General features: G+C 42.9%; 1 protein-coding gene across 3 annotated transcripts in view; it reads left to right on the forward strand.

The window, feature by feature from the left end:
- The first annotated feature begins 17,620 nt into the window (after positions 1–17,620).
- Positions 17,621–27,616, forward strand: part of ME3 (malic enzyme 3) — a 176,215-nt gene continuing 166,219 nt past the window's right edge. Inside the window, exons 1-2 of one of the 3 annotated variants that reach the window (XM_019739628.3) lie at positions 17,621–17,987; positions 18,356–18,553. In XM_019739628.3, coding sequence (XP_019595187.3) covers positions 18,371–18,553 — 183 coding nt within the window. In that variant the 5' untranslated portion in view covers positions 17,621–17,987; positions 18,356–18,370. The other 2 variants (XM_074335628.2, XM_088791527.1) reach the window with 2 other exon arrangements.

Below are 27,616 nucleotides of genomic sequence, written 5' to 3' on the forward strand. Positions count from 1 at the left end.
TATCCATTGGTAGGTTGATATTTAAATAAAATTATGCCAATAACAAAATCATGACATATTTTGTGAGGGGGTACAAATCAATAAGACTTTGGACTACATTTAAAAGTGAATTGCAAAAGTAAGTTAGATTGATGTTAGATTTGTCATTTGCAACATCTAGTAGCTAGTAGAACAGTGTTCACTAACAATTTAGACAAAAGGATTATAATCTAGGAATCCTACATTTATGAATGTTAAGTGAACATAAAAAATTTTTTTTAGCCATGCAGTGATTAAAAAAGTATACCACCTGTATTAATCCAACTCTTGGTTGGAAATGATAGAAACTCAACTAATCTACTTCCATATTCCTTAATAAACTTCAGTCATGGATCAATGATGTCATTTGGACTCTGTTTCACCATCTCTTGGTTTAAGCTTTCTCTGCACATAGAAGCAGGAGGCAACCAACTGCCTGAGACTCAAATCCTATAAGAAATCCTCAAAGAGACAATGACTCTCACTGATGGATCTGGAAGAAAAAGCCCAATATTTGCACCATATGCCTTTTTCTGGGAAGAAGAGTTAGGTGGAGTCAGCCTTCCCCAAAACCATGGGATGAATTTGTCACAGAAAAGCGGGGCTCTCTAAGTAGAAGAAAGGAAAAGGGATGCTGAATAAGCAAAAACCACAGTGGTTCACTGTACAGTTCACGTACAATTACTAAAGAAATTATTCTAGAAATATTCAAGGCAACTGAATATTAAATAACACCAAAAATGAAATGGTCAGCAAAAAGAAATGGCAATGCATAATTTATCCATTAAAGTTTATAGTTAATTTTAAGAATGTCATGATAAAATGTGATTGAGAACTGATAGCTCCTTGACACAGAAGAGGCATCTATAAGAAAAAATTTATTTGTATCCTTGAAGTAAATTGTAATTTCTCTCAAAAAAATTAACTCTTGTAGGGAGGAGAGCTCATGAAATGGAGAAATAAAAAGCATATTGCAGTTTCATTTTAGTTAGAGTAGGGGGAATGAGAACATGGAAGCAATGCATATACACAATCTATTTTGGGACTATAATGTATTTTTATATCAGTAAAGAAATATATGTTTAATATGACTAAAACTAGAAAAGTAGCTATTATCAGAAAAACATGTAACTTCTGTATTAAGCAGAGGAAAGAAGTAATCAATAAACAAACTTGATAAAACTAGTGAGAAGGAGAAAACAGAAAGTGACAACAAAATGTAATAAATACTATTTGTAAAATATAATAGAAGGAATAAAATGAAACACATCAATTATAAAAATAAATTTTGAAAATGACAAAGAGTCCTAAATTGGGAGAAAAATCAGAATCTGGCTATTAATCTGTTTATAGTAAGAAACCAATGAAAACCAAAATGCCCAAAAAGTGATTTTTAAAATACTTAACTAATATGGCATGGGAACTAACCTATCAGAACAGATTTTTTGTTGTTGTTATAAACAACTGATATTGGTGCATCAGTGAATATTAACTTTCTGTTATCCCTGTCAAAGCAACACTGAAAAATGTATAAGACATATGGAAACCAAGCAACAGCAAGGAGACAAAATTATTATCAAATAAAGTAGAATTCAGAGCAAAACATTCAATAAGACAGAAGGGGATATTATGAATGATAAAAAAGAATATACAACTGCCACAAACCCTTATATACCAAATGACATAGCAGTGAACTGCATAAGATAAAACCTCTTAGAAGTAGAAGGAGAAATTTATAAAATCACAATCAAAACCATATTTAGGTTCTCTCCAATTTGGGATTATTTGGTTAATATGAATAAATCTGCTACAAACATTCAAGTAAATATATTTGTTGGCATATGTTTTTATTTATCATGGATAAATATGGAGGAATGGGATTTCTGGATCATATGATAAGTGTACATTTAACTGTATAAGAAACTGTCAAACTGGTTTCCAAAGTGGTTGTACCACTTTGTATTCCCGTCAGCAACGTGTGAGTCTCAGTTGTCCCACTTCTTCAACACTTGCTATTGTCAAGTGTTTATTTTAGCCATTCTAGTGAAGGTAGTAATAACATTGGGTTTTTATAAAAATTGAATGAGATAATATTTTAAGGCATTTAGTCTAGTCTCTGGCAATATAAATATTCAATAAATATTAGCTGTTAGAATTGCCATGTAGCAGAAAAGGGACTAATAGGCTTCCAATAAAAAGAATGTCTATAAGTTTTAAGAAAAGGATAATTTAGTAGAAATATGGATCAATGAAACAAATAGTTTATAGAAAAGAAATTATAAGAAGACAATAAACATATAAAAAGATTCTCACCCTCACTAGTGGTCAGGAAAGTAAAAACTAAAACAATAATGAAGTATTACTGTTTCTCATTTGATTAACAAAAATAGTGAGAGTGAGAGCATCAGTGTTTTCTGAGTGTGGAAAGGACATTTTTGTATACCATTGATGAGAATGTAAATTGCTATAACTTTGGAGAAAGTAACTGGGCAGGATGTCTTAAAATTTTAAATGTGGATATATTTTTAATTGTCACTTCCACTCCTAGGATTTTTGTCATTCATCAATAAAAGTATGAGAACATGCTAATGCTCTCTATAATAGAAACAATGTAAATTCTCCTAGATACGAATTAATGGTAGAATGGAAGAATAAACTACATCCAACCTTACTAGGGAATACTATGCCACTATTAAAGGGAAAGGTAAGTCTACGGGTATTGTCTGGGGAAAATTTATATATATATGTAATACACACACACGCGGACAATTAAGTTCATGAACTCATCCTAAAAAAAGTGCTACATACCTCATTGCTGAATATCACTACGGTCACCTTCGAAGTACTCCCCTTGGGAAGCTATGCACTGACGTCAGAGCCTAGTCCACCCTTCAAAGCTATTTAGGAACTCTTTTACTAGAATGGCCATCAGAGCTGTCATCATATTACCCTTGATATTCTGAATGACATCAAAATCTCTTTCTTTCAATATTTCCTTTATCTTCAGGTAAAGAAAGAAGTCATTGGGGGCCAGATCAGGTGAGTAGGGAGGGTGTTCCAATACAGTTATTTATTTACTGGCCCAAAACTCCCTCACAGGCAGTGCCATGTGAGCTGGTGCATTGTCCTGATGCAAGAGCTATGAATTGTTGGCGAAAAGTTCAGGTCATCTAACTTTCTCAGGCAACCTTTTCAGCACTTCCAAGTAGTAAACTTCGTTAACTGTTTGTCCAATTGGTACAAATTCATAATGAATAATCCCTCTGATATCAAAAGAGGTTAGCAATATCATTGCAACAAGTTCATGAACATAATTGTCAGACCTCATGTATGTATATATGTTACAGAGCAATATTTGTGGTATGACCTTCATGGACCACGAACTCAGATGTGCAAAAAATACGTAATTGTGTCTATTTTTTTTTATGACTGATCTTTGAACTTAAGTTCTGTCTTGAGTTCCCATTCTGCCTGATGATGAAAAGTGAATCCTATTCAATGCAGCTTTTCTACCTCCTCTGCTGTTGTCTCTTTTCTTGGGATGGATTTAAGGAGACACAAGGCCTTGAAGTATGCGAGTGGGGCAAGCATGGAGCAATTGGTCCTCGGTCGTCATCTGCTACTGCATCTCTAGGGTCCCTCAGGTCTGCCAGCAACTGGTGCCACCCCACATTAATTGCAGCACAAGGGAAACATTCTGCTGCTCACCAACAAACACTGAGGGCCATCAAGACTGTGTGTGTGCCATAGTCCTATTGTACACTGCTTTTCCTTTGAGGCATTTACTCATTCAAAAGCAGTGAGGTGTGCAAAAGGCCAGCAGAAAGCAGCAACTGAGCAGAGCTTTGACAGCCTTATGGAAATAGCATTCAAAAATTAGAGTTGAAAGTTAGCAAGCGCTATGGACTGAACATTTGTGTCCCCTGACCCAAATTCATATGCTGAAACCCAAATCCCCAGTATGATGGTATTTGGAGGTGGGGCTTTTGGGAGGTCATGAGGAGAGAGCACTTGTGATGAGATTAGTGCTTTTCCAAGAAGAGACACAAGAGCACTTGCTCCTTTATCTCTCTGCCATGACAGGATACAGTGAGAAGACGGCCATCTGTAAACCAGGAAGAGGGCCTTCACCAAGAACCCAACCATGCTGGCACCTTGATCTTGGACTTCTAACTTCTAGAAGTCTGAGAAATAGATGTTGGATGTTTAACTACACCACCTAGCCTGTGGTATATTTGTTATAGCAGGCTAGACTGACTAAGACACCAAGCCATGCAGGACTTCAGGGGCTGAGAACCTCGAGGGAAGAAAAGTGTGAGAAGTGAGTCCTCGAGGCATTTGCCAAGTCTTAAGTGGCACCAAACAGAAAGCAACTCATAGGAGGCTGAGAAGCCTAGATGAGCTTGCCTTACTTGAAAGACCAAAGATAGAGTTCAGGATCTTCAAAGGAAAGAAGACCCTAGTAGATATTCTAGTTCCTCAGTTGGGGTCCCAAAAGGCTGTATTCTAAACATAAGGATGAACGGGAAACAGCTCAGGTCTTTATGGAAAGGATGCTATTAGGAATTTCTTGTCTTTCTGGCTTTCTTTTAGCCCCAGAATTTGTATCTTTCTGTTGCGGTCAAAATTCACTTTTAAAGTGTTCTTCTAAGTTTATCATTCAGACTTTATAATCAAGAATCATGTTCTTTTGATTTTCTTTTCTGTTGTAATAACTTTACCTTTTAATAACCAGTATCGACAGCAAGTTTGAACAGAGGAAGGGTACCGTATTTAAAGAGGAAAATATTAAATGCACAAAATATAAATCTATATGCATTAGATGGGGAAGATAAAACCTACTATGGAGAGCTGTTGGTGAAATAGAGATAGTGACCGTGAAGTATCTAAACTAGTACTAGCAGACAGTAGGACTGCAATAAATTATAACTCTGGACATAAGAAATGTTCCCTCCAAGCTCGTATGTTCGGACAGGCAGGACACTATAGTTGGTTCTAAAATTTTCCCTCTAATAGCTACGATTTTACATCATGGACAGTCATCTATGATCAATGTCTTTCTGAATCCAGAACCTTTGAAGCTAGAACAGTGTTGATGACAGTTGACGTTTAGTAGAAGAATCAGAGAGACTTAGAATCAAGGCTCCTCATTTTCACTTTAGTTTCCCCAGAACCTCAGGGGTTTTAGAAAATAAAACTGAAGGCTTAAAAGCTATTCTTGGCATTAAATAAAGCTTTGAAGAAACTGAAAATGTGTCACACCAGCTAAAATGAAAGGTCAAGTTTCTTCAGTGTGCTGACACTGCTTACCTCATGCTCATCAGTAGCTTTGATTGCTTGTTGGTGACATCATTGGACTTTCTAGGATACAATCAATGGGTGACATATTGTTACAGACACGTATTTGGTGGTTTCAGTTCCAACAGAACATGTCCAGAACAGGCATGACCTTGGACACAAGTATAGTCCGACAGCTGGCGTTACGCCACTAGCCACTGACTTAACTTTTCCCTCGTTATTATAACGAGTGCCACAGCCATGACAGTGACTCATGTGATTGTGTAATTCATAATACTAAATAAAAATGATGTTATTGATAGTTACACCATCGTTGTTCAAGCAAAAGGCACTGATTGAATCGATGAACTTTTTCTGTATAAACACTATTTACTTGGGAGACATACCTTTTCAAAACCTGGAATTCAAAACGTGGGAGTAGAGGTCTTTGGGAATCAAGATTTGGGATTCCTCACTTGGAGCACAGATCAAGACCTGGAGGGGTAGGAATTCTGAGAGGAAAGATGTGCTAAGCAAAGCTGGGAGGATACGGTGGCATCGGAAGTAGGCCCTGGAGAATATCTACAATTTAGACATTGGTGAGTACAGAGCGCTCCAGGAAGAGGTAATTGCTTGAACAAAAGTGGGGAGGAGCAAGGTGAGGGCCCTTGAGGGCAAATCTGGGGCAGTAATCCTCAATCAGCAAGTGGGAGAGGCCAGCCTCAGTGCCCGTGTTCCTGCCTCAGAGAAGAAACTCCATGAAATACATTTTTTCAACATCTTGTTTCTTGATGAATCTACATTGCAGACATCTTGAGAGATAATTATGAGACTGTTAATGCCAAAGCAAGTAAAGTAGTATATTATAGTTCCTATTCTGTATTTTATGCCTATTGCTAAGGTATCTTAGAAATAGGGCTGTTAATAATAAAAGCTACACGTACCTAAAATAAAACCAAAGAAACAGAAAAAATGTAACTTGTTTATGTACTATTTACTTATATACATTACACACACAGACACACACACACACACGCACACACACGCACACACACACACACACACACACAAATTTGTTAGCTATTAAACACCCCGTCACAAGCACTGGTTTTTATATTTGCTCCAAGAAATAAACAAGCTGTAATCCCATTGTGATCAATAAACTTGGGTTAAGTATATCCAGTGTTCAGATTTGGTTTTAGTCGTTCTTCTGAAGCTTTTATAATATCCTAAAAACCAAGTAACTGTTTGAATCTCGTAACGCGTGTCACCATGATGCTTAGTTTTAAGGAGAAAGAACATGCACTTTGTTCCCTTGTGGCAACCAAAGGGTTTAGAGTTAAGAGTCATTTAAAGCTCATCTTTTCCGCTTTACCAGTTTTGGCATCTGGGTGGTTTGGTCTGCTGGAACTGACCACGTACTGGCCCTATGAGTCAGACAGGGTCATGAGCACATCTGCTTGAGGCTCCCCTAGGCACCAAGACTGTCTGGAAAAGGCTACATGGTCCCAGACACTGTGAGGGCAGAGGCACCCAGGGATTTTCATATGTCTGCATGACGTGCCACTAAGAACAACGGTGAGTCAAGAGGACCCATGCCTGGCATGGGTTGTTGAATGAGATTCAAGTGTGAGGCACACACACAAGAAAGCTTCATGCAACTCTTATTTCCTATACTTAATAGTCCTTCTTAATGCCTTGGTATCATGATTGGGTAGTAATGTAATTAAGCCCAAACACCTCCAAATCAGATAAGAGCATTCACTTTCTTCCTAGTGATTAATAAATTGATCCAAACCTGCTAGGGTGACACCTCTACACCATGGGGGACTCAGACAGGTAATTACAGAATTTGGGATTTCTGGTTCAGGCGCGTCATCTGAATAGGTAGCATTCTTTCTTTTGGCTAAAATTCTGCATCAGAGGGATGGCATTTGGCCCGTGAGCTACATGCCAGATGCCTGCGCTTTAGAGCTGCTTTGTCTCTGAACTTTGTGTATCATACACTTCTCTTGTCAATTCTCCCTCTCACTAAATTCTCTCTGCCTTTCAACCCCTTCCCCATCATACCTGCAACCATTTAGGGCAAAGAAAAGGAGAATAGGTTATTATACCAAACATCAGAAAATAGTGGTAACTGGAAAACTGGTTTTTTCCAGTTAATTTAGGATTGAATGGATCCTTTTGGGTTTTCACATCTTAATGAAAATGAATTAGTCCTTTTTTTTTTTTTTTTGGTTTTGTTTTTGCCTTCAAATTTTTGAGTCATGAAACTGACCAGGAATCCTCACTTTGCAGATCTGTAACTATGGGAGTAGAAGGGAAAGGCTATTGGGCAGAAGGTGATTGAGTCCGGCTTGACCGTGTAATTTTTTTCTTACTGACTTTGATATTGTCTTATTTTGTTGGTGGTCCTCTTTCTCTAAAAAGTCCAACGCGGCAAAAAATAACTAAATGAGAAACTTTGTAGCTGACTGAATACTACGACAATGGTCTCCCCTGGCTCACCACAGAGCTCTGTCCTGTCCCGAAGTTCCTGCTAATGCAGTTCCAGAAGGCCACTTTACCGAATGTGATATGATGCAAAACTATGAATAAGGGATATTACAACACTTGGATAACAGTCAAGTAGACAACTGCCCCTTTGGCAAGAACAGGTTTTCTTGAATGCCGTTATGGCGACCTGACTCAGGCTCCCTGGCTGACGTCCTGTGACCTTCTGCTCAGTTCCTTGCCGGAGTGGTAAACTCCACAGCCTCTTATTGGTATAGTCCCCTCCCCTGAACAGGCTATCCTCATGGGTGTCATGGCTCAGGCTTAGTTACTTTTGGGGGTATTTCCTTAGCCATCAAGAATCTTCACTCTTCCTGGCTGGTGTGAGGAATGGGAGGTCACCCCACCCTGTAACCGATCTCTCTCCTCTCCCACCATCACTGACTCCTCCAGTCAGCCTCTGGCTACAGACTTTCCCACCTCCCAGGGCCACAGTTCAGGTCTCTCATGAGCTGCCTCATGGTACTCCACGCTGGTGGCCCCACTGAGATGGGCAGCTCGCTAAGCATCGAGCCAGAGAAGGAGACACTCTCTTGCCCTCTTGCAGCAGTGCTCATCTCCAGGTGTGGTCTCCTGGAAGCTTCTTTCTTTGTCCACCAACAATAACAAAAAATAAGCCCTGGCTCTAGTGTTCTGCTAAGGGGGGTGAGAGTTGGAGGATCCATTTGGCCACTCCTTAGAACATTGGAGGCCACATCTGATGGCTCCTTGGTTTCTTATAGAACATGGGTTACCACATATTGTTCTTAGCTTGGGTCTTTAGCTGAAATCTGGAGATAATAAGAAAAGTCCCATTCAATATCTTGCTATACAATATATAGAACAGTAAGGAAGATTTAAGAAATGCAAACATATTATTCCAATCTGATAGCTTCACTACTAATTCTTATCTGTTATCAATCGCTTCTTATTCTGTCCAAGATGTTCATATTCTTGGCTTGCTTAGCGCTAGTCAGGACTTGTGGTTGGATCAAAAATCCCTAACTTAGAGTGTGTTGATTGCCATGAACTTTCTGTCTGTGCTAGTTCACTCCAGTGCTCAGTGTGTGGGTTTCCTATCAGTGTGGTCTCCCGGTTTCTTCTTATAAAGGAGAAAATGTCTTTCTGCAACGTGAGGATTGATGAACGCTAGAAAATAAGTGGGCATGAAGAATGCTGCTAAGTGGGATCGATATTTTTCAATCATAAGGAATGGTCTTCGTCCTCAAAGGAGAGGGTGCTCTCTACTTTCTTAGAAATCCCACCTTTGCAGGGATGCTGAGCATCTTCTTGTGCCCAGAAAGCCCTTCTCAGGGAGCAAAGTTTCAAGTCTTATCACCATCATTGACTTATTATAAAACTAGGTGATCTCTATGGTCCCTTCCAACAATGGAATTACGTGGTTTCATACACTCTGTAATTATCAGGTGTTTTAGAAAGCTCCCAACTCGACTTCAGTAATTCTGCAGATTTGTAAAGAAAGTCCAATCCTCTCTTCATTTTTGTCACACACATCTTGTGCAAACAAAGGTTTTTAAAGCTCCGTGGCAGGGCATCGTGACTGAGTAAGAGCAAGGTATATTGAATTACACAGCCTCTACTGGAGGTCCTCTGTGTGCTCTAGGCAGACAAATGTTTTATATGTCACAGGATGCTTGGGACATTTAAATCACTGCCTGGGCACACTGCTGATTTGCATGTGGCCTTGAAGAAAACCTTGAGCCTAATTATCATGGACTGACATATATGTCTGTTACAACTGGTGGGCTTAATGAAGCTCGAGGGCAAATGCCTCTCCTCCAGAAAAACCATTTTAGATAAAGAAAGTTTGCAGGATAAGCTAGAATTAGAAGCTGGGACAGGAGGAAGCAGAGAGTCAGAGAACAGTATGAGGTTGTCCTGGAATCCACTTTGGCCCCATCTTCCCCCAGGAACATGTGTGCTGTGAGAAGAGGAGAGATGTAACATCTGAATCCGTAGAGGATCATGTCATTCGGCCAGGGACCCGCCCTCTTCCTAGGCGATGGTAAGTCTGAAAGAAACATGTCGAGAGGAATCTTTGACCTTCATCTCTACCTTCCTCTGCCAGCACCAAGAGAGCTCCACTCTAGAGCCTCCAATAGGAGAAAAATTGTGGGAACCACAGAAATGGAGACAAGGGAAGAAATAGCAGAGTTTCAAGCAGCACTAGTTGAGAAAGCAGTCTACCCTGGGGGCTTCAGAAGTTACAGTGATCTGTGCCACTAAGTGGGGATTTGAGCAGCATTTCAGCAGTGCTGGGGACTGGAACCAGGAGGCCAGAGCCCAGTGAGCAGAAGGTAGTAAAGGAGTGGACGGTGTAGCTCAAGTTATAAAACCTGTCTCCCTGTTGGATGGATTCCTAGATAGTCACAAAGTTGGGGTGAGCTGAGGTCCTGGCATTTGATAGGTGGAGGGAAATAGATCTAGCAAACTAAAGGCCAGTGATGCAAGTGAAATTACCTGCAACAAGAGACTTACAGGTCCCAGGGGACATTCACATGACTCCTGTTTTAATAGAACCTGACATAGTATCTAAAAGATTCACGCTCTGAGTGTGTGTGTTCTATGATAATTAAAATACAACTGAACATTCGGCTTCTACCAAGTTTGGTGCTTTGGGGTTATACCAACATTTCACACTGACTCTTTGAAAGCTGGACCTTTGAAAATTCAGTTAAGTGAAATTTAACCAATGTGTATTCAGCAATTATTATGTGCCCAGCATTGTTCTGTGGAAATATAGAGGAAATATTGAAATAGTAATAGTTGCTATTTATTGAAGATTTACTGTGTGCCAGGATTTTAATCCTCACAACCACTTTATGAGTTAAGTACTATTATTATCATACTCCTTCTACAGATAAGAAGACTGAGGTTCAGAAAGATCAAGTAAAGCCCCCAGGATCACAGTTAGTGAGAGACGGAGTGAGGATCCAAACCCAGATGGAGCTGACTCCACAGAGAAAGCTCCAGCTGCTTATACAAAGAACTTGAAGTTTATAATGGCAAAAATCTGAGACAACAACATGAAATGGTGACTTTGGTTTCTATCCCTTATTTTATTGTGCAAATTAAAGTGTTAAATAACATGTTGATGGAGCTCAAGTCTCAAAACCTGCTTTGAAACAACAGGGTCAAGACTGTAAAAAAAAAGGGTGGGGGGCGTTTAGCTAATTGTGATGCCTAAAAAGCAAAAAGGTGTCTCTCTGGTCTGTATCACTCGGATGCTGCCTAATTAGTCCCCACTTCTACCCTTTGTAAGCAAGTCTTTTAGATTGGAAACCAAGCCCTAAATTCAAACTAAGGAGAACTAAATCCACCTGCCCTGAGAAGCATGCATATTCCTGATAAACAGTGGCCTGCAGGGACCAACTGATAGGACAGAGGGAGGAAACACTGACCTTTTGGTCAGAATCCACATTCGGTTTCACAGCCCAGTGAATGCTTGCTCTGTGGGCTGCCTGATGACACAGATAACATCCAGTGCAATAATAAACGATACAAGCTGGAGCTCTAACCTGTGAATCCACAAAGGAAACTAATTACATCTCTTTGGGGGAAAGCTCAGTGAACCAGGCAGGGGGACCTGAGGCTGAATATTAGCGGATGGGAGGAGCTGAGTGGTTAAATCTTGTGAGAAGGGGAAAAAAAACCAATTGAAGTGATAAGGAGCTGAAGAGAACCCAAGTTTGACTGGGCACAGCCTGTCAATCTCACCAATTATGCATATGGAAAACATACTTTAAACACACCAAAAAGAAAGATAACCCAAGCTCTAATGAGAGCCTCAGGATTCCTCCAGAGAAAGCTAATGATTTTTATCCCACTGAGAAATAAGACAGTCAACAGGGAAACCCCCACCCCTTTTTCCCCTTCCATTATGGAGGTGTGTTAGGACTGTTGCAAAATCAATGAGGAAGCGGGCAGACATGCTTATTACAGTTGAACAAGCTTGGAGTGGAAGGAGCAAAGGAGCTGGAGAAGCAGGGGTCAGGTGGTGTGGACCAGGGGATGTTGAATGGGCCAGATGGGAAAATCGCGCAGTGGACAAAGAGCCCTCCCTTTCCCCCACTGGGTCACCACCCTGACCTTCAAACACCCAGGGTACAAATTTGTTCCCCCTTATCAGCTGCTTAGCTCAGCAGCTGTTGCCATGGATTTCTGTTTCCGCGTCTTGCCTTTTTCGAACAGTTGCCTTTTTGTCTAACTATTGTGAGATGAGGGAGGAGGCCGAGGGGCCAGGAGCAGAATGGAGGATGGTGTGGTGGCTGTCAGAGAGCTGAGTGCTTGAATAGAGTGCTTCGAGAGGGGCAGAAAATAGCTTCTTTTTAAAACCACCTCTGGGAAATCCGGAGGCATAGAAAATACACAAGAAGTGCTGGTTCTTCGTTCTCTCCCCGGCCACCCTGATCAAGGACATTTTCTTCTTGGACTTTCTTTTGCAGGGTGGATGTAGGGGCATGTATGAAATGGATTATAAATTGTTTGTGCCTAAACCAGCCATGAAAATAAGGGCTGGCCCATAGGCCAGGCCAGGAAGGGAAGCAGGCCTGTTGAGGATTAGTGCAGAACTAAATGAGAATCAGGCAGGGAGTCTGATGAGAAAGAAATGTAATATGTTGTATCCTGCTTTCTGGAAGCAATTATGTTTGGTCCAACAACTACTTGAATAGAAGGCTGAACGAGTTTATAAACAAGGATTTCAAAGTGTTCTTGTGACAACAGCATGCGGGTCTAACTGAGTCTGGTGGGCCACCTCTATTAGAAATGTGGTTACTTCAAAGATATTCTTTTCTTGTTAAAACTGGGTATTAAAAAATTATGGCAATGCAACAGAAGAACAGAGACATAGAATGTAATGCAATAGAAAAATAGAAAAACATGTTTTTATCTGCTACCCAACAAAATTACTGTTTCATGTCTCCTTGTGGTACTTTCAAAATGCCAGAGAGCTGTTTATTCCCACTTAATAGGACGGGGTGGAGGGTGTCAGGGAGGTGGGGAGAGGGATAAGAAGAGAGGTAGAATCAGTTACCCTGGAAACAGCTCCAAAGGAAGGGGGTCACAGGAATCAGATGCAGAGGATCCATGGCCCCACGCAGCCCTCCGCATCATTTTCTAACTCAGGCCCCTCCAGGCCACTTTGTCCTTCCCTGTCCAGGTGAGTCAAAGTCAGTTCCGTGGGCATTTACTGCACACAGCCCTGTGCTCGGTGCCATGTAGGATGCAAGGCTGAAGAGTCACAACAAGGATGGTGACTGAAGATCAGAAGACCAGTATATTTAGTGCCCACCCAACACCAGGCCTAGCTAAGCACTTCCCACAAGTAAGCTCTTAGTGTCCTGGTGACTACCCATGGTCTCTGGAGCCTGGGTTTATATCCTGGTCCATTTCATGCAAGTTATTTGACTTCTCCAGGTTTTCTTTCCTCATCTATAAAATGGAGATAATAATAGTACCAACCTGTTTCAGACAGGGTCCAGTCAAGAAGACCAGACCACGTTAGGTACAGTTCAACAAAAAGAATTTAATAGAAGGAACTGGTTTTGCGGATGCTAGGGGGCTGAATGAGAAGGAAGTGAACGCTGAGGCAACCATCAAGAGTTAGGAAGCCCCTCCCACCTCTAAGGCTGTAGGAACAAAGGGAAGAAGTTGAAACCATGGGAAGCCGGACACGCCTGAGGAAGAGACCCACTGCTAAGTGTGTGTGGCCTGGTGAGATTGCTACTAGAATATGGAAGAGGCTAGGACCAGTGGCTGCTGGTGGGTGAAGGACTGTGCCTGGAGGGGATACTGAAAGGAAATAACAGCAAGCAAACAGAGAGGAGGAATCTTCCCACTCCGCCTTCAGTCTCCCTCTAGTGCCTCTTATTGGCAGAAATTAACAGGAACTCGGCCATCGAAGAAGAACTGGTTTGCAAAGTCCAAGGCGCAGCCATAAACCAGAGTATAGGAAGTTAGATCTGGAGCTGAGAGAAATAACCTAATAATCAGTTCAGTATTTAATACAAATATGATGAGATTAAATGAGTTAATATTTATAACCCCCCAGAACAGTGCCTGCCGGGCATGTGGTAAGTGCATTATAATACATTTTTTAAAAACAAATAAATACATGAATCCAACCAAGAACCCATGTGGGAAGTATATTAGAATACCAGTTTTATCCCTAAAGATTATGGGGCTTCAGGAGGTCACACAAAATGCCCAAGGTCACACAAGCTCGTCACTGGTGAAGTCAGGACTGTCGGAAGCCAAAGCATTGTTTTAACTTCTATGAGCCCCTTTGAGGCTCAGAGTAAACAAGCACATACATAACTCACTTCACAGAGAGATAGACTGTAAAAGTGCAATAAGAGAGGTACAAATAACAGAGTTTGGGGAGCACGTGGGAGGGAGGGCAAGGTGACATAGATGGGGGAATCTGGGAAGATTTGCTGGAGGAAGTGGTATTTGAGCGGAGTTGTGAAGGAAGGACAGCATTTCAAGGGGCAGGTGCTGGGAGCAGAGAAAACTGCGCAAAGACCAGAGTGCAGGGCATGTGTGCAGAGCTGTGATTGTGGGGACAAAGGAAATAGACATTCTTCACCATTCTCCTTGGTGTAGACAAATAATAGAGTTGAAGTATCTCCAAATATTACTAGCAGAAATGTGAATTAAAGAGTTCTTTTAGGGCAATCATGAACATAAATGTTGTATAGAATATTATAAATTTGTGAAGCAATAGAATTAGCCAAAAAAAATAACGAATTTTTAATGCACCTCCATTTTTTAAACCCATATGTAGGGTCATTAAAATCTGCCTACCGAGCACAGATGGTCTTGTTTTAAGAGAGCCAACTGAACTAAATTCTAACTTGAAGCTACTTTCATGCCCTTTTAACAAGGTACCCAATTTGGTTTCAATCAAGTTCACTCCTTGGAAGGTTATGCACAAATTTGATGCATATCAATTTTATTTAATTCAGCAAAGTAAGTGTATTCTTTGTTCCAGGCACTGTCCCAGGTACTGGAAATGCAATGGATTGTAAATAGTGGTTCTAGTCCTCAAGGAAATCTATCCAGCAGGGCAACAGACAGATATGCAAATCTCTGTAATCAGAATCAAAAACAAAGGTCCTCAGTGCACTGGGAATATGGAAACTCTGCCCAGGGAGGATGGGAATGAGATTCCTTTCGTGCAGGAAGCAACATTATAATGATGGCAGAAGTCAGTGTATGGGATGTGAAGGGAGAGGGGCCAAGATGTATTATGGGGACTCATTAGTTCTATTTAGCGCTGCACCAGACCACAGGCTGGCTACCTAAGGAAGTCAGAATTGTATGGAATTGGAAGAAGTTCTGAAACATTTTCGTGGCTCTGAACCTGGCCTCTGTAATCCTATGTTCAGCTCTAAAAGAAAGGAAATTGCAATGAAACCAGAGATGGAAACCACACATGCCAATAATAATAGCCAACAATTTCTGAGCACCCACTCCATGCCAAGCACTTTAATATAAAGTGAGTATTGTATCTAGACTTGTAGTTACTAGTCCCCAGGAACCATTCTTTTCTTCCTTTTAGTAGTAGGCTGCCCCACTGAGCCTTAGTGGAATGCATACATGCTTGTCCTGCTAGAGACAATAGTTTCCAGGCTTCCTTGTAGCTTGATGTACTCATGTGACTTAGTTTTCACCAAGAGAATGTGAGTAGAAGTAACATATGCTACTTCCACATCACTTCCTAAGGGATAATTGCTTGCCTTCCTCTTTCCACCTCCCACTGGCTGGGATACTGATGTGGTATTAGTGCTTCTGTGAAGAGGAGCATAACAGCCTGTTTAAAGAACCTGGGTCCCCGGACAGCTCTGTAGAACAGAGCAGTCACCTTCTCTTGCTCTTGGCCTTCTGCGGCTGCACTGAAACCTGCTTTTAGCACCTTTCCTTTACTGCAGCCAAAGATCAAACACATACAAAAGAAAAACAATCAGTTAGAATTATGTCTGGGTTAAGAGAATATAGGTCACAGGTGGGGACACGCAAGAGAGTCTTACATGTAAACTTTAAGTACTTTAGTGAATAGATTGTATAAAAATTATATTGGCTTGTTTGGGAAATTTTGTTGTTTACATCCGGGTTTCTAGCTGAATTTTAAATGACTGAGGTTACCTATTAAACGTCCTCCAGGTGAGAGAGGTCATTGTATCGGCCAAAGGCAGACTCATACAACAGCTTTTGATGATTTGCTATGTGCCAGGTACCAAAGATGGAAACACACACACACACACACACACACACACACACACACACACACACACAATCTACCTTCAAGAAGATGTTTGTCAGCTGCTAGGAAGCTGTGCAAATATAAAACACAGTGTGGAGAGGAAAGTATCAGTTAATGCTCTTGTTTGCCAGCAACCAAAATTCTGACTCAAACTGATTGAAGGGGGGAAAAAGATCATTTATGGGCTTGTATAAATGTACAGTCCAAGAGTAAACCCGACTCCAGGTATTTAAACACTACTGAATTACAATCTCCATGGATGGGCCTGGAAATATGTGTTTAGCCCAACCCCACCCCCGCCACCAGGTAATTTTGATTCTGTTTTGGAAACCACTATTGTCTATAGATCATTAAAGCTGCAAATTGGAGATTGAACTAGAAAGGGGAGAGACTGAAGGAGATGATCATTCCTGAGGGAGAGGAGGGGATGCTGAATCCAGGCAGAGGCAGCCCTGAGCACCAGGATATCTGCTTTGTATTTAGAACAGGGCCAGAGCACACATGCTGAAGGCTGCTTGCCCAGCGAGCTTCGAAGGGGAGGCAGTAGAGGACCGTGTCATCTGTCTGGAAGTCAGTCTGAGGGTTCACAACCCCTATAAAAGTAGCTTTCACTTACTTTCATTCCCTCAACAACTATTTATTGTGCAACTATGAACGAGGCACTGAGCTAGGCAGTGAGGACACAGGGGTTTATAGGCAAAGAGCCTTTCCTCATGAAGCTTGCATTTTAGGGGAAGACAGACAATGAACAATTAGAGTTAATTACTGGCTGTTTTAATTTCTATGAAGGAAAAAACCTTCCCTATATAGTCCCTCGTGGAGGCCAACATGGCTGGAGTGGACAAAAGGCCTTTGAGTTCACAACTTAGTGGAGACCTGACAGGATGAGCATCCCAAGTAGAGGGAATAGCACGTTCAAAGGCCCTGAGGTGGAAGGGAACTGGATGGGATGGAAGCACAGGAAGGAATAAGCATGGCCAGAGCTCAGTGAGAAGGAGAATGGAGTAGGATGAACCTGAAGAAGTTGGCAGGAGCCAGGCTACGGGATAAGCGTAGACACCAAAAAGAATGGCTTTTATTCCACACACAATGAAGTGTTTGCTTTCAAAAGGAATCTTTTGGCTACTGTATGAAGAAAGTGTAAAGTTAAATTCAGGACTAGATGACCCTCAAGGCCCCTGTTTAGTCCCTACAGTCCATGACAGGCTCCACAGGGTCCCCAAGAGCCCTCTTGGTAACTGTGGACCAGATCTGAATCAGCGATACCAATAGAACTTTCTGCAAAGATGGAAATGTTCCATGCCTGTGCTGTCCAGTCCCTTAGCTACTATGTGCAAGTGGCTCTTGAGCATATAAAATATGGCTAGTGTGACTGAGGAACTGGATTTTAAATATTATTCCATTTAAATTTACAGAGCCACGTGTAGCTACTGGCTGTTCTACTGGACAGCACAGCACAACACTGAGCCCTGGGTGTCTGAGGAGTTCTACTCTGAATCCCATCCCGGGGGCCAGGGCCTTCCCTGAATAGTGGAGAGTCGGAGAGTATGTTGATCCCTAAATGCTAAATCCCCTGGGTGCGTTCAGCTTCTCAAGATGGAGAGGCTCCTGGGGCCGTTCTGAGCTTCATTTTGTGTTTGGAGAGGCACGTGCACGCGATTATGAAGAGCTCCACGCGCGTCCTCAGGGGAAGCCCCGCACTGGGAACAAAGGTTTCGGGGACCGCTCTTTCCAGAAAGCACCAGCCTCGCGTTCTCGCGGCCGCTGGCGCGCGGTCCAGCCATTGGCAGGAGGGTAACGACTGCCCGCAGCGCCTCGCCCCGCCTGCCCCGCAGCTGGGAGGTGAAGACATCACGCTTCGGGCGCAGTGCAGGTGGGCTGGGGAAGGAAGGGGCCGAGGCAAGCCACCGAGCAGGGTTGGAGGTTCGGGGACTCCTCGCCGCTCAGCAGCTTCTTCTGCTTGGGGATGAGGGCGGGGGTGGCGCAGCTGTCACCCGCACAGAATCGGATTCCTGAGCTCGCTTTCGCTTTGCCGGGCGCCAGGCAAGGCCTGCGCACCGCAAGCACAGAAAGCCGCTCAGGTGGCGCCGTGGAGGGGCGGGGCTGGCGCCTTTAACCCTTCGGGACCCCCTTGCCCTTTCCCTGAGGACGTGTCGCGGGCTCAGGCCCAGTGCCCAGCAGCACGCGTAAGGCCTGCCTGGCCGGAAGGCGCCCCTGACCTTGGTTTCTCCCCGGTGCCAGGTCTGCGGAAGGACCATGGGCGCCGCGCTGGGCACCGGCCCGAGGCTGGCTCTCCTGGCCAGCCGGGCCTGCGGAGCCGTCCCGCGCTGTACGCCCTCCGCACCCGCCCGAGGTTGCCACTCCAAGCCTGGCCCTGTGCGCCCCGTACCCCTGAAGAAGCGAGGGTACGATGTCACCAGGAACCCGCATCTCAACAAGGTAACGGTCCCCAAGGGTAGGATGGTCCAAACCCGGATCCCGTGGCGGGCGGAGGGCGGCGCCCCGCCTCCTGGGCCTGGGAGGGATCCTCCCCGGCGCCCTTCCAGCGGTTTTCCGTTTTTGCCTTGCAGGGGCTTGATGGAACTCAGTTTGGCTTTTTCCCCTACCCCTCTTCTGCTTAGAAAGAGCTGACCGATAATGCGGAGAGCCCAGTTTCTTCTGTGAGAACAATGTAGACTGACTGGGTTAAGGTTCTCACGGCCAGTCTGACCCGGGGGCAGATCTCCCCTTGATACTCGCTACTTCTGTTGATCTTGGGCAGGTCCTCTAACCTCTATCAGTCAAGCTCCCTTATTTTTAAAAGAGAGACAATTGTCTCAGGAATGTGAGATTTAAAGAGAAAATGGAGGTAGCTGGCACCCAGTGAGAGCAAATGTCAGCTGAGATTATTATTATTATTCTGAGAAAAAGATTAATTTGAGAGCAGGGACAGGAAAGTCTAGAATTGTAGAATCTTGAGGCCTTGAAGAGGCATCAGAGATCCTAATTCAAACCTTTCGTTTTACAGAGGAGGAAAAAGACAAAGGGAACTTGCCCAAGGTCACCAACTAGTTAGTTCTGGCAGCTCTGCCACTGGAATCCAGATCTGATCTCAGCTCACCCCTGGAGTGAAAGACAGAGTTTAATGTAGGGCCACCCACACCAACTGGTTTAGAATAAAAGGGATGTGGTTCCCCCACAGTAAATCTGTGTGCTGTCATCAGAGGGAGGTGGGATGGATGCCAGAAAGCAAAACAATAAATTCCCACTAGAGACTCCAATCATTTTGACAATAATTGCCTTAGAAGTACTGGCATATAACCAATCAACACTTATTGCCTTGTGAATAGTTAAAACAATAAAGAAAGCCTTTAAATGTCTATTTTTTTTTTATCCCTAGGTTATGGCTCCCTAAAAGCACTCTTGCCCCTATCCCTAGTCCCTGAGGTAAAATTTTCCTCCTAAATAATGTAAATGACACACTGTCCATAAATCTAGGCGACCTGATCTTTTCATGATGTTAAAACCAAATTTTTTATATCTCTAAAGTCAGCTGATGCCAATTTGGAGTGAGGAGGGTATCTAGGCTGATGCCAGGAGAGCCTGTTGGCGGCCCCCTTCACCCTTGGGGAGAGAGGGGAAGCTGTATTGCCTGGGAGCTGCTGCACATGCTCTTCACTCCCACTGGGGATGCTACCCTCTTGCTGTCCTGCTGACCCTCCAGCCCTCGGAGTCTCCAAGGAAGGCTTGAAGCTTGGCGCTGTCCATCAGCCACATGGGGAGACTTGCTGAGTTAAACAGAACAACTTAGTTTGTCACTGAGAAAGCAAGAGAAGGGCAGTTTTGAAAGGGGGCTGTGCTTAGTGGGTGAGTCTGTGGGTGAATATTTTTCCTGCAAGACTGTGAACTCCTCCAGGGCAGGAATTAGTTTCATGCAGTGTGGCCCGCAGGAGGTAGTTTCTGAAGGATCTAGCAAGGGCGTGAACGTGAAAATTAACACTGCATTCTTGGAATGTGTTCACTAGATTTGCATCCTAATTTTGACATATCAGGAGAGGCATTTAAGTTGAAGCTTGAGGGCAGAGTGTCGTCAGGAGGTGGGAGTCTCTGAGAGAGGAAGAGCGACAAATGGCTGCTGTTGTGCAGTGACGGGGTCCAGCCCCAGCTCTGTCATACCCTCGCCAGGTAACCTGTGATGAATCTCATGACCTCCTCTGCCCATGTCATCCCACTGCTGTAAGGATCATGGAAAATAGCCCCTGCGGAATCATTTTAAAAACTGTGAAGCGCTAAATATTAGATGATCATGTTGACAATTCTCAGAATCGGGGTTGGAAGGGCCTTTAGAGATGACCTAGCCTGGAACTGCTCAGAATACAAGTCACTGTGGGACATGCAGTTAGCTTAGGGGTCTAACCTGCATTTTTATTTTAAAGAAATAGATTAGACTAAAGTAAAAAATAGCAAATGCATTAAAATTAATGAAGATGAGTATTGTACCAGGTCACCTAGCAAAATGCCAATTTTCACTGTGAATTGTAATTAAAAAAGGTTTTTGCGAACCATCCTTTTCATCCCACATCTGATTTTCAGATGAAGAGACAGGTTGAGAAAGTTCAGCGACTCCACAGAGATTGTCAATGGTTGTAGAAATGGGCAGAAGCAGCCCACCTCCTGATTTTGAGTCTACTGAATAGCAGTGAAAATTGTCATTCACATCTGCTTTGACCGACTTAGAAATATTCTTAATGACGATAGAAATGGAACTCGATGATCCGAATTCCATCTAGGAGTCTAGATTTTCTGAATGATGCAAATTCACCAATCCATCAACTTCTATTTCATTTTTTATTAATATTCTGCCTTTCTTCTAAAATTTATGTAATGATCTGTTGTCCATGTAGATTGTGGCAACAGAGTAAATCTTTAATTACACATTATAAGATATCAGCCATATTTTACTTATATTAAACAGGCAACTATCACCCCATTTTATGGGAATTCTTCATAGGCAGGTATCATCCCCATTCTATTAATGTAGGAATTGGGCCCTCAAAATGTTTCTGGCCTCAGCTTACCTATAGCCTCTTTGGGGAAGGGCTGTCCTATTTCCCACTCCCCAAACTGGATGTGAGTCCCCTCACTTTGTGTGTGTTTCCTTTGGGCACTGTTATAAGTACCCTGTTATAATGACTGTTAAGTTTGCCTTTCACACTAGACCCTAAGCACCTTGAGGACAGAGACTCTGTCTTGTCACATGACATTCTTTCTGTCTGATTTGTGATGCTCAATAAATATTTGCTGTTTAAATGATCTCTACTAAAAGAAGAATGACTAAAAGAAAAGAAATGACTACAAATGGCCCATTAGGAGGAAAGGCACTTGCTTAACCTAAATCTTCCCAGACTTCAGGGTATTCCACTGAAAGCGTGTGTGATTTCCCAGAGGGCATCAGCCTCCCCCCTTGACCCACATGCCAACGATTTTTACCGTAAAATTCCACTGACCCTCACCTTTCACCTGCTTGTCTGTAGGTTGTTTTTATTTTTTTCCTCTTGAGCTTGACAGTTGGGGGGGGGGGCATGAATGAAAAGGGTGCTTAGTCAAATCACTGTGATTAAGGACCAGCGCATGTCGTGTAGTAGGGCCCCCAGAAAGCACAAGGCAACACAGGTGACCACCTGCCCATGTGTTTCCTCAGTGAAAGTGTAAAGGCTTGGTGGCCAGCGCTGCAGTGTTGGCTGCATGTCTGAGGCTACACAGGTTTCAGGTTAACCCCTTCTGTATTCAGTGGTGATTTATTAGACTCCCACATGGTTAGGAATTGCCTTTGATGAAAGTATATGTTTTTGTTCAGTGCCAGCTTAGAACTTGATCTTGTCTCCTTTTGGTGGGGAGAGTCTGTCATCACACACTTGGCTCATCGATCAATCAGAAGATGATGGCTGGGTTGTATGGAGAATTAGAAGTTTGTTAGTGATGCTGTTTTCTGCCCCAAAGATGGATAACATGATACGTCTTCCTGAGAAGACTGCTTCTGATGTGATGTTGAATTGGGCCTCCGTGATCGAAAAAGAAGTAATGGATTATTCAGTAACCATTACCTCCATATGCAGCAGTTTACTCTAGATTTGAACTTTTTGTGCAGTGACTCAGGGCATTGAAGCTCAAATACTGTTCAGATATTTTAAGAACAGACAAGCAGAGGCAGGTTGGAATTAAACCCTTTCCTGTTGAGTAGTGTCCTGGCTTCATGGGTTTGATAACATTTGGTGTTAGGGCTTTGTGCTTGGAACAGCTAAAAGAACTTGTATTAGTTAGGCTAAAGGTTAGGCAACTGTAACAGCATGCACACCAAATACAGAAGCTCAAAAAGATAGAAATGTGTTTCTCTCTTATAAACAAGTCTGGGTAGGCAGTCGCAGGTTGGTATGTGGCTGGATTTTGTTGCTTTGCCATCCTCAGTGTGCGTTTACATATCATGGGCCAAGGTAGCTGCTCTAGCCTCTACCGTCAATTCCATAAAGAAGCCAGAGGCAAGGAGAAATGTCTTTGAAGGGCACAAATTGGACATTGCAAATATCACTTCCATTCACATCCAATTGGCCAGAACTTGCTTATATGCCACACCTGGGTGCCAGAGGACCTGGGAAATGTAATCTCTAGTGGGATTACATGTATTTAGCTAAAACTTCTACATATTAAGAGGGAGAGAATGGATACTGGGAAACGGCCACAGATGCTTATCTGAAACTTTAATATTTTTATAGTCAACTTTACCCCAACCTTTAGAATCCATCCATTTCTCTACACCCCCACTACCACCAGCCTTATTCACTCCTTCATCATCTCATGTCTAGCTTATGCAGAAACCTTCTCACTGGTCTCCCAACTTCCAGCCTTGTTCCTTTCCAACCCCTCCTCTGTGACTGTTAACCACACCTGGAGAGCCCAAGCCCTTGCACACATCCCTAACCTCTCTTTTTCAGACCCCATATCCAATCCATCAGATAATTCTGTTGCTCTTGGATCTTGGAATCCAAGCCCTGCTCACCACGGGTCCCACCCTGACCCAAGCTATAAACATGTCTCTGCTGGATGACTGCAGCAGCCTCCATGCTGGTCTCCTCGTTTCCACTCGTGCTTTTCTTATTTATTCTCCACACAGTAGCCAGCATGATCCTTTCAAAACTAAGTCTGATCACATCACTCTTCTGCTCAAAACCCTGCGAAGTCAGAGTCCTTACAAAGCCTTACATGATTTGACCCTCTCGGACCCCATCTTTTCTGCTTCTCAACCTCACTTGCTGCCCACGCCATTCTGCCTCCTCCCTGTTCCTACAACACTCTCAGCATACTCCTGTGTAGAGTCTTTGCACTGGCCGTTTTGTCTTCCTACAACACATATCCCCTAAATAGCCATGTGGTCAACTCCCTCACCTTCTTCAAGGCTTCTCACGTTCTTGATAAGACCTACTCGGACCACCCCATATAAAGGCATAAACAGTCCTTTCCACCTTCTTGGTCACCCTTAGTAGGATCTACATTTCCCCCCTAGTATTTGATACTTCCTAACATACTGTTTAATTTCCTTACTTACTGTGTCTCTTGTTTATTGTTTGTATTTCCCCACTATACTGTAAGCCCCATGTAGGCAGGGATTTTTGTCTGTTCATTGATGTATCTGATGGACTTAGAGCAGTGGCTGGTCCATAGTTGGCAATCGGTAAACAGTTATTGAATGAATGACTCATTCAGAGAGACATCTTCTGAGGCTCCTTCTCTCATCCCTCCCTTTCGCCCTCCTCTTTCACCCTGGTGCCTCCCTTCCCCGAGTGTCCCCCTCTGTGATGTGGATATGCCCAGAATCACCTATACCTAAAGTGTGCGTAAATCTCCCATAAGCCATTTGTGTGCCCAAAGTTCCACTTTAGGGTGACGATTGGAGAAGCACAACTCAAAAATGCTCACACTTTGTTATTTCCAGTTTTACCAGCATTAGACCAAGCCTGGGGAAGAAAGAGGCCCTATTCAGCAGACATAGGTGGTAACTTGGAACCAGAGATGGAAGATGATGCCCACAGAAAACAAACTACAACAGGAGGATACGTAGGGAGTAGACCAGAGTCTACTCTCACCCTCTACTTTGAGTCCTGGGGGCCCCCATGCCTGCTCTGAACTGCTAATTCCCCCTTCCTGAAGGACCCCTACTACAGACAAGGGAAACCATGTTATGGACTGAGGGTGCCTCTCCAATTCATATGTGGAAGCCCTAACCCCCAGTGTGATGGTATTTGGAGGTAGGGCCTTTGGGAGGTAATTAGATCATGAGGGTGGAGCCCTCCTGGTGGGATTAGTGCCTTATAAAAGAGGCAGGAGAGAACCCCCTCTTCCTGTCTGCCATGTGAGTATATCGCGAGAAAATGGCCATCTGCAAGCCAGCGTGACGGCCTTCACCAGGAACTGAATTGGGCAGCACCTTGATCTTGGGCTTCCAGCTTTCAGAACTGCAAGAAATACATTTCTGCTGTTCCAGCCATCCAGTCCGTGGTATTTTATTATAGCAGCCCAAGTCGACGAAGACACTATACCAGGAAGCACCTTAGCTCCCAAGGGTCAGGAAAAGCAAGGAAGTGTAGGATGGGATGACCGAAGCGCAGCAGGGAGATTTGCTACTCCTGGAACCCGAAGTTGATCTTCAGAGAGTATTTCCTCATAAACGTGTTATTATAAATAGTTGAATTGATCTCCAAAGAAACTATATTATGTGTTACATTAGCATTTATGTGATCTTATGAAGATTTCAGAAATGCTGTCTTATGTTTATGAATGCTTAATTCAAAATGCAAAATACTGAGGGGAATCTATAACCATGAGTGTTACCGTAAAAAGATGTAACTCTGTAAAAAGACTTGGAAATAAATGTGTGCATCTGATTGTGTTAAGGCAGTGGAATTATGGGAGATTTATTTCCTCTCTACATAATTTTCTTTAATGCTCCATTGTCTTTTCAATTTTAGGTTACAGTGTATGTTGTGAATTAAGTTTCTAGAGCCAAGTAAATAACCTTCAGACCAACTTTTGGGAGTTGACCCCTCTGTCACGCAGGGGTGGCATTCTTACCCTGTGGAAATACCTCTAAAATAGTTTTATTTCCAGGTTTGCCCGTATTTAATTAGTTATATCTTCTAGGGGTGATATGTTCAGATTCATGTAATAAAATGTTAACGTAGGAGCCTGCAGCTTGTTCTAAACAGTTGTAAACAACATCTAGATTATGTAAGCAGCCGCTCAGAGGGCAGATCCCATACAGAAATACCTGTTGTCTGACTCAGAGTTGGGCCAACTGCAATTGAAGCGAATCTGAGTCTGGGCTCTCTCTGTTTCTGTGGACACTTTTCCAGACTCATCTCTGCTCTCCCTCTTTTAGTTTCTCTCAGGCCTTTGTAGGCTCTCGGGGGTATGGCTTTATTTTACTTTGCATTTTTGTCATTTCTCCCAAAGTTTTCTTTCATCATCTACCCTCTTCTTTGCAAATGCCAGTATCATAGTGAGAGGGGGGGAAAGGCCTTTTGATTCATGTGACCATTGCAAAGGGGTCACTAATGTGCAGCGCTTTTGTTTGCAAAGGCATAGATTATAGTCAGCCTCCAAACCTTCACTTTGATGTGTAGAAAGTACATTGGGAAATCCTTTGGGGTGATGTCTTGACTGCCTCTCTGATGCAGAGCACAAAAGATGCTCTATGATTGTGTGATGAAAATCTGAGGGCTATCCTACTTTGGGGGTGCTGAGGTCAGCGGTTAAAAGCATGCATTCATTCTGTACCCAAATGGTTGCTTGGCAGCCTGGTTAAAACGCAGCTCTTACCAAAAGGACACAGTAAAGAGTAAAACGTACTTTGTCATTTGAGGAGAGGGATTTTTGATGGAAAGATCATCAGCTTTTGAGGAATTTGAATACGAGAAAAAGCAAAGCTGCATTTACTTTTAAAAGTGATATTGAGAGCTAGAGGTTCCATAGGGGATAGTGTTCAATGATGAGCAACTTGAGAATATGATTTTTGGAAAGCATTTTGTCTGGGTTCTGTATTGTTGTTTGGTAGTAGATCTACAAGGACCCCATATTTAATTGAACCCGACACATACTCCTCTACAGTGTGAAAGCCTGGAAAAGGCAGACTCTCTTAGTTCCTTTGTTTTGTTTTGCTTGGTTCTTTCACAAAACAGAAAAAGGGAGCTGATGCCTGTGCAAGAAGACATCCCTTCTGAGTTACTGAGCTGTCCGGTGACTTTCCCAGTAGGAGACAGACTGCCAGGTACCCTCATGACTAAAGTGGAGCTGGGTTTTCTCTCACGATAGACAGCCTCCATCTCCTCTTCCTCTAGTGTTTGAAGGAGATACTGAGGATTCCAACCCAGATTCCTGTTATACTGAATTTCCTTCAGGAGTGGAATGCCTTCTGGAGGGAATTCAAGTAATAATATAAGAACTAGCATTGTTTTTTAGGACCTAAAATGTGCCAAGAATTGTTCTAAGCAATTTCTATACCTTAACTTATTTAATTCAATACCACAACCTTTTGCAGTATATTTTATACGAAGTCTGACAGTTTACAAACTTGTTACAATGACGCTGCTAACCCTTTTTGATATCGGAGGGATTATTCATTATGAATTTGTACCAACTGGACAGTTAACCAAGTTAACTATTTGGAAGTGCTGAAAAGGCTGCATGGAAAAGTTAGATGACCTGAACTTTTCACCAACAATTCGTGGCTCTTGTGTCATGACAGTGTAACAGCTCACACGGCACTGTCTGTGAGGGAGTTTTTAGCCAGTAAACAAATAACTGTATTGGAACACCCTCCCTACTCACCTGATCTGGCCCCCAGTGACTTCTTTCTTTACCTGAAGATAAAGGAAATATTGAAAGGAAGACATTTTGATGACATTCAGGATCCCAAGGGTAGTATGATGACAGCTCTGATGGCCATTCCAGAAAAAGAGTTCCAAAATTGCTTTGAAAGGTGGACTTAGTGCTGACGTCAGTGCATAGCTTCCCAAGGGGAGTACTTCGAACATCACTGTAGTGATATTCACCAATGAGGTACGAGCACTTTTTCTAGGATGAGTTTGCGAACTTAATTGTCTGACCTCATATTACAGTCTCTCCATAGAAAGGAGATGCTTTAATATTAAACATTGTCATATGTTGCAAACCCAAACCTCTGCTAATGCAGCTCCTGCTGTCAGTCCTTATGCGTCAGTTTCTGATGAATGGACATGCTCCTGACTCCCATCTTCCTTTCAGGCTTTCTATTTTTTCTCTGCAGTAACATGATCTTGAAGACAGTCCACAAACCATTTGACAGAAAGCTCAGCCCTCGTGTCATACTCTCCCTTCTTATCTCTTTTATTTTTGGTCTCTTCTAGCCCATAATTATTTGTTTTGACTGGTGAAATCATTTCGGGTCACAGGACAGTGACTAGCAATGCAGTTGCCACCTGATAAAGCGGGAGT

Source organism: Rhinolophus sinicus, chromosome 14, assembly GCF_057876585.1.
Source record: "Rhinolophus sinicus isolate RSI-liver-muscle chromosome 14, RSI-T2T, whole genome shotgun sequence".
NCBI classification, from domain to species: domain Eukaryota; kingdom Metazoa; phylum Chordata; class Mammalia; order Chiroptera; family Rhinolophidae; genus Rhinolophus; species Rhinolophus sinicus.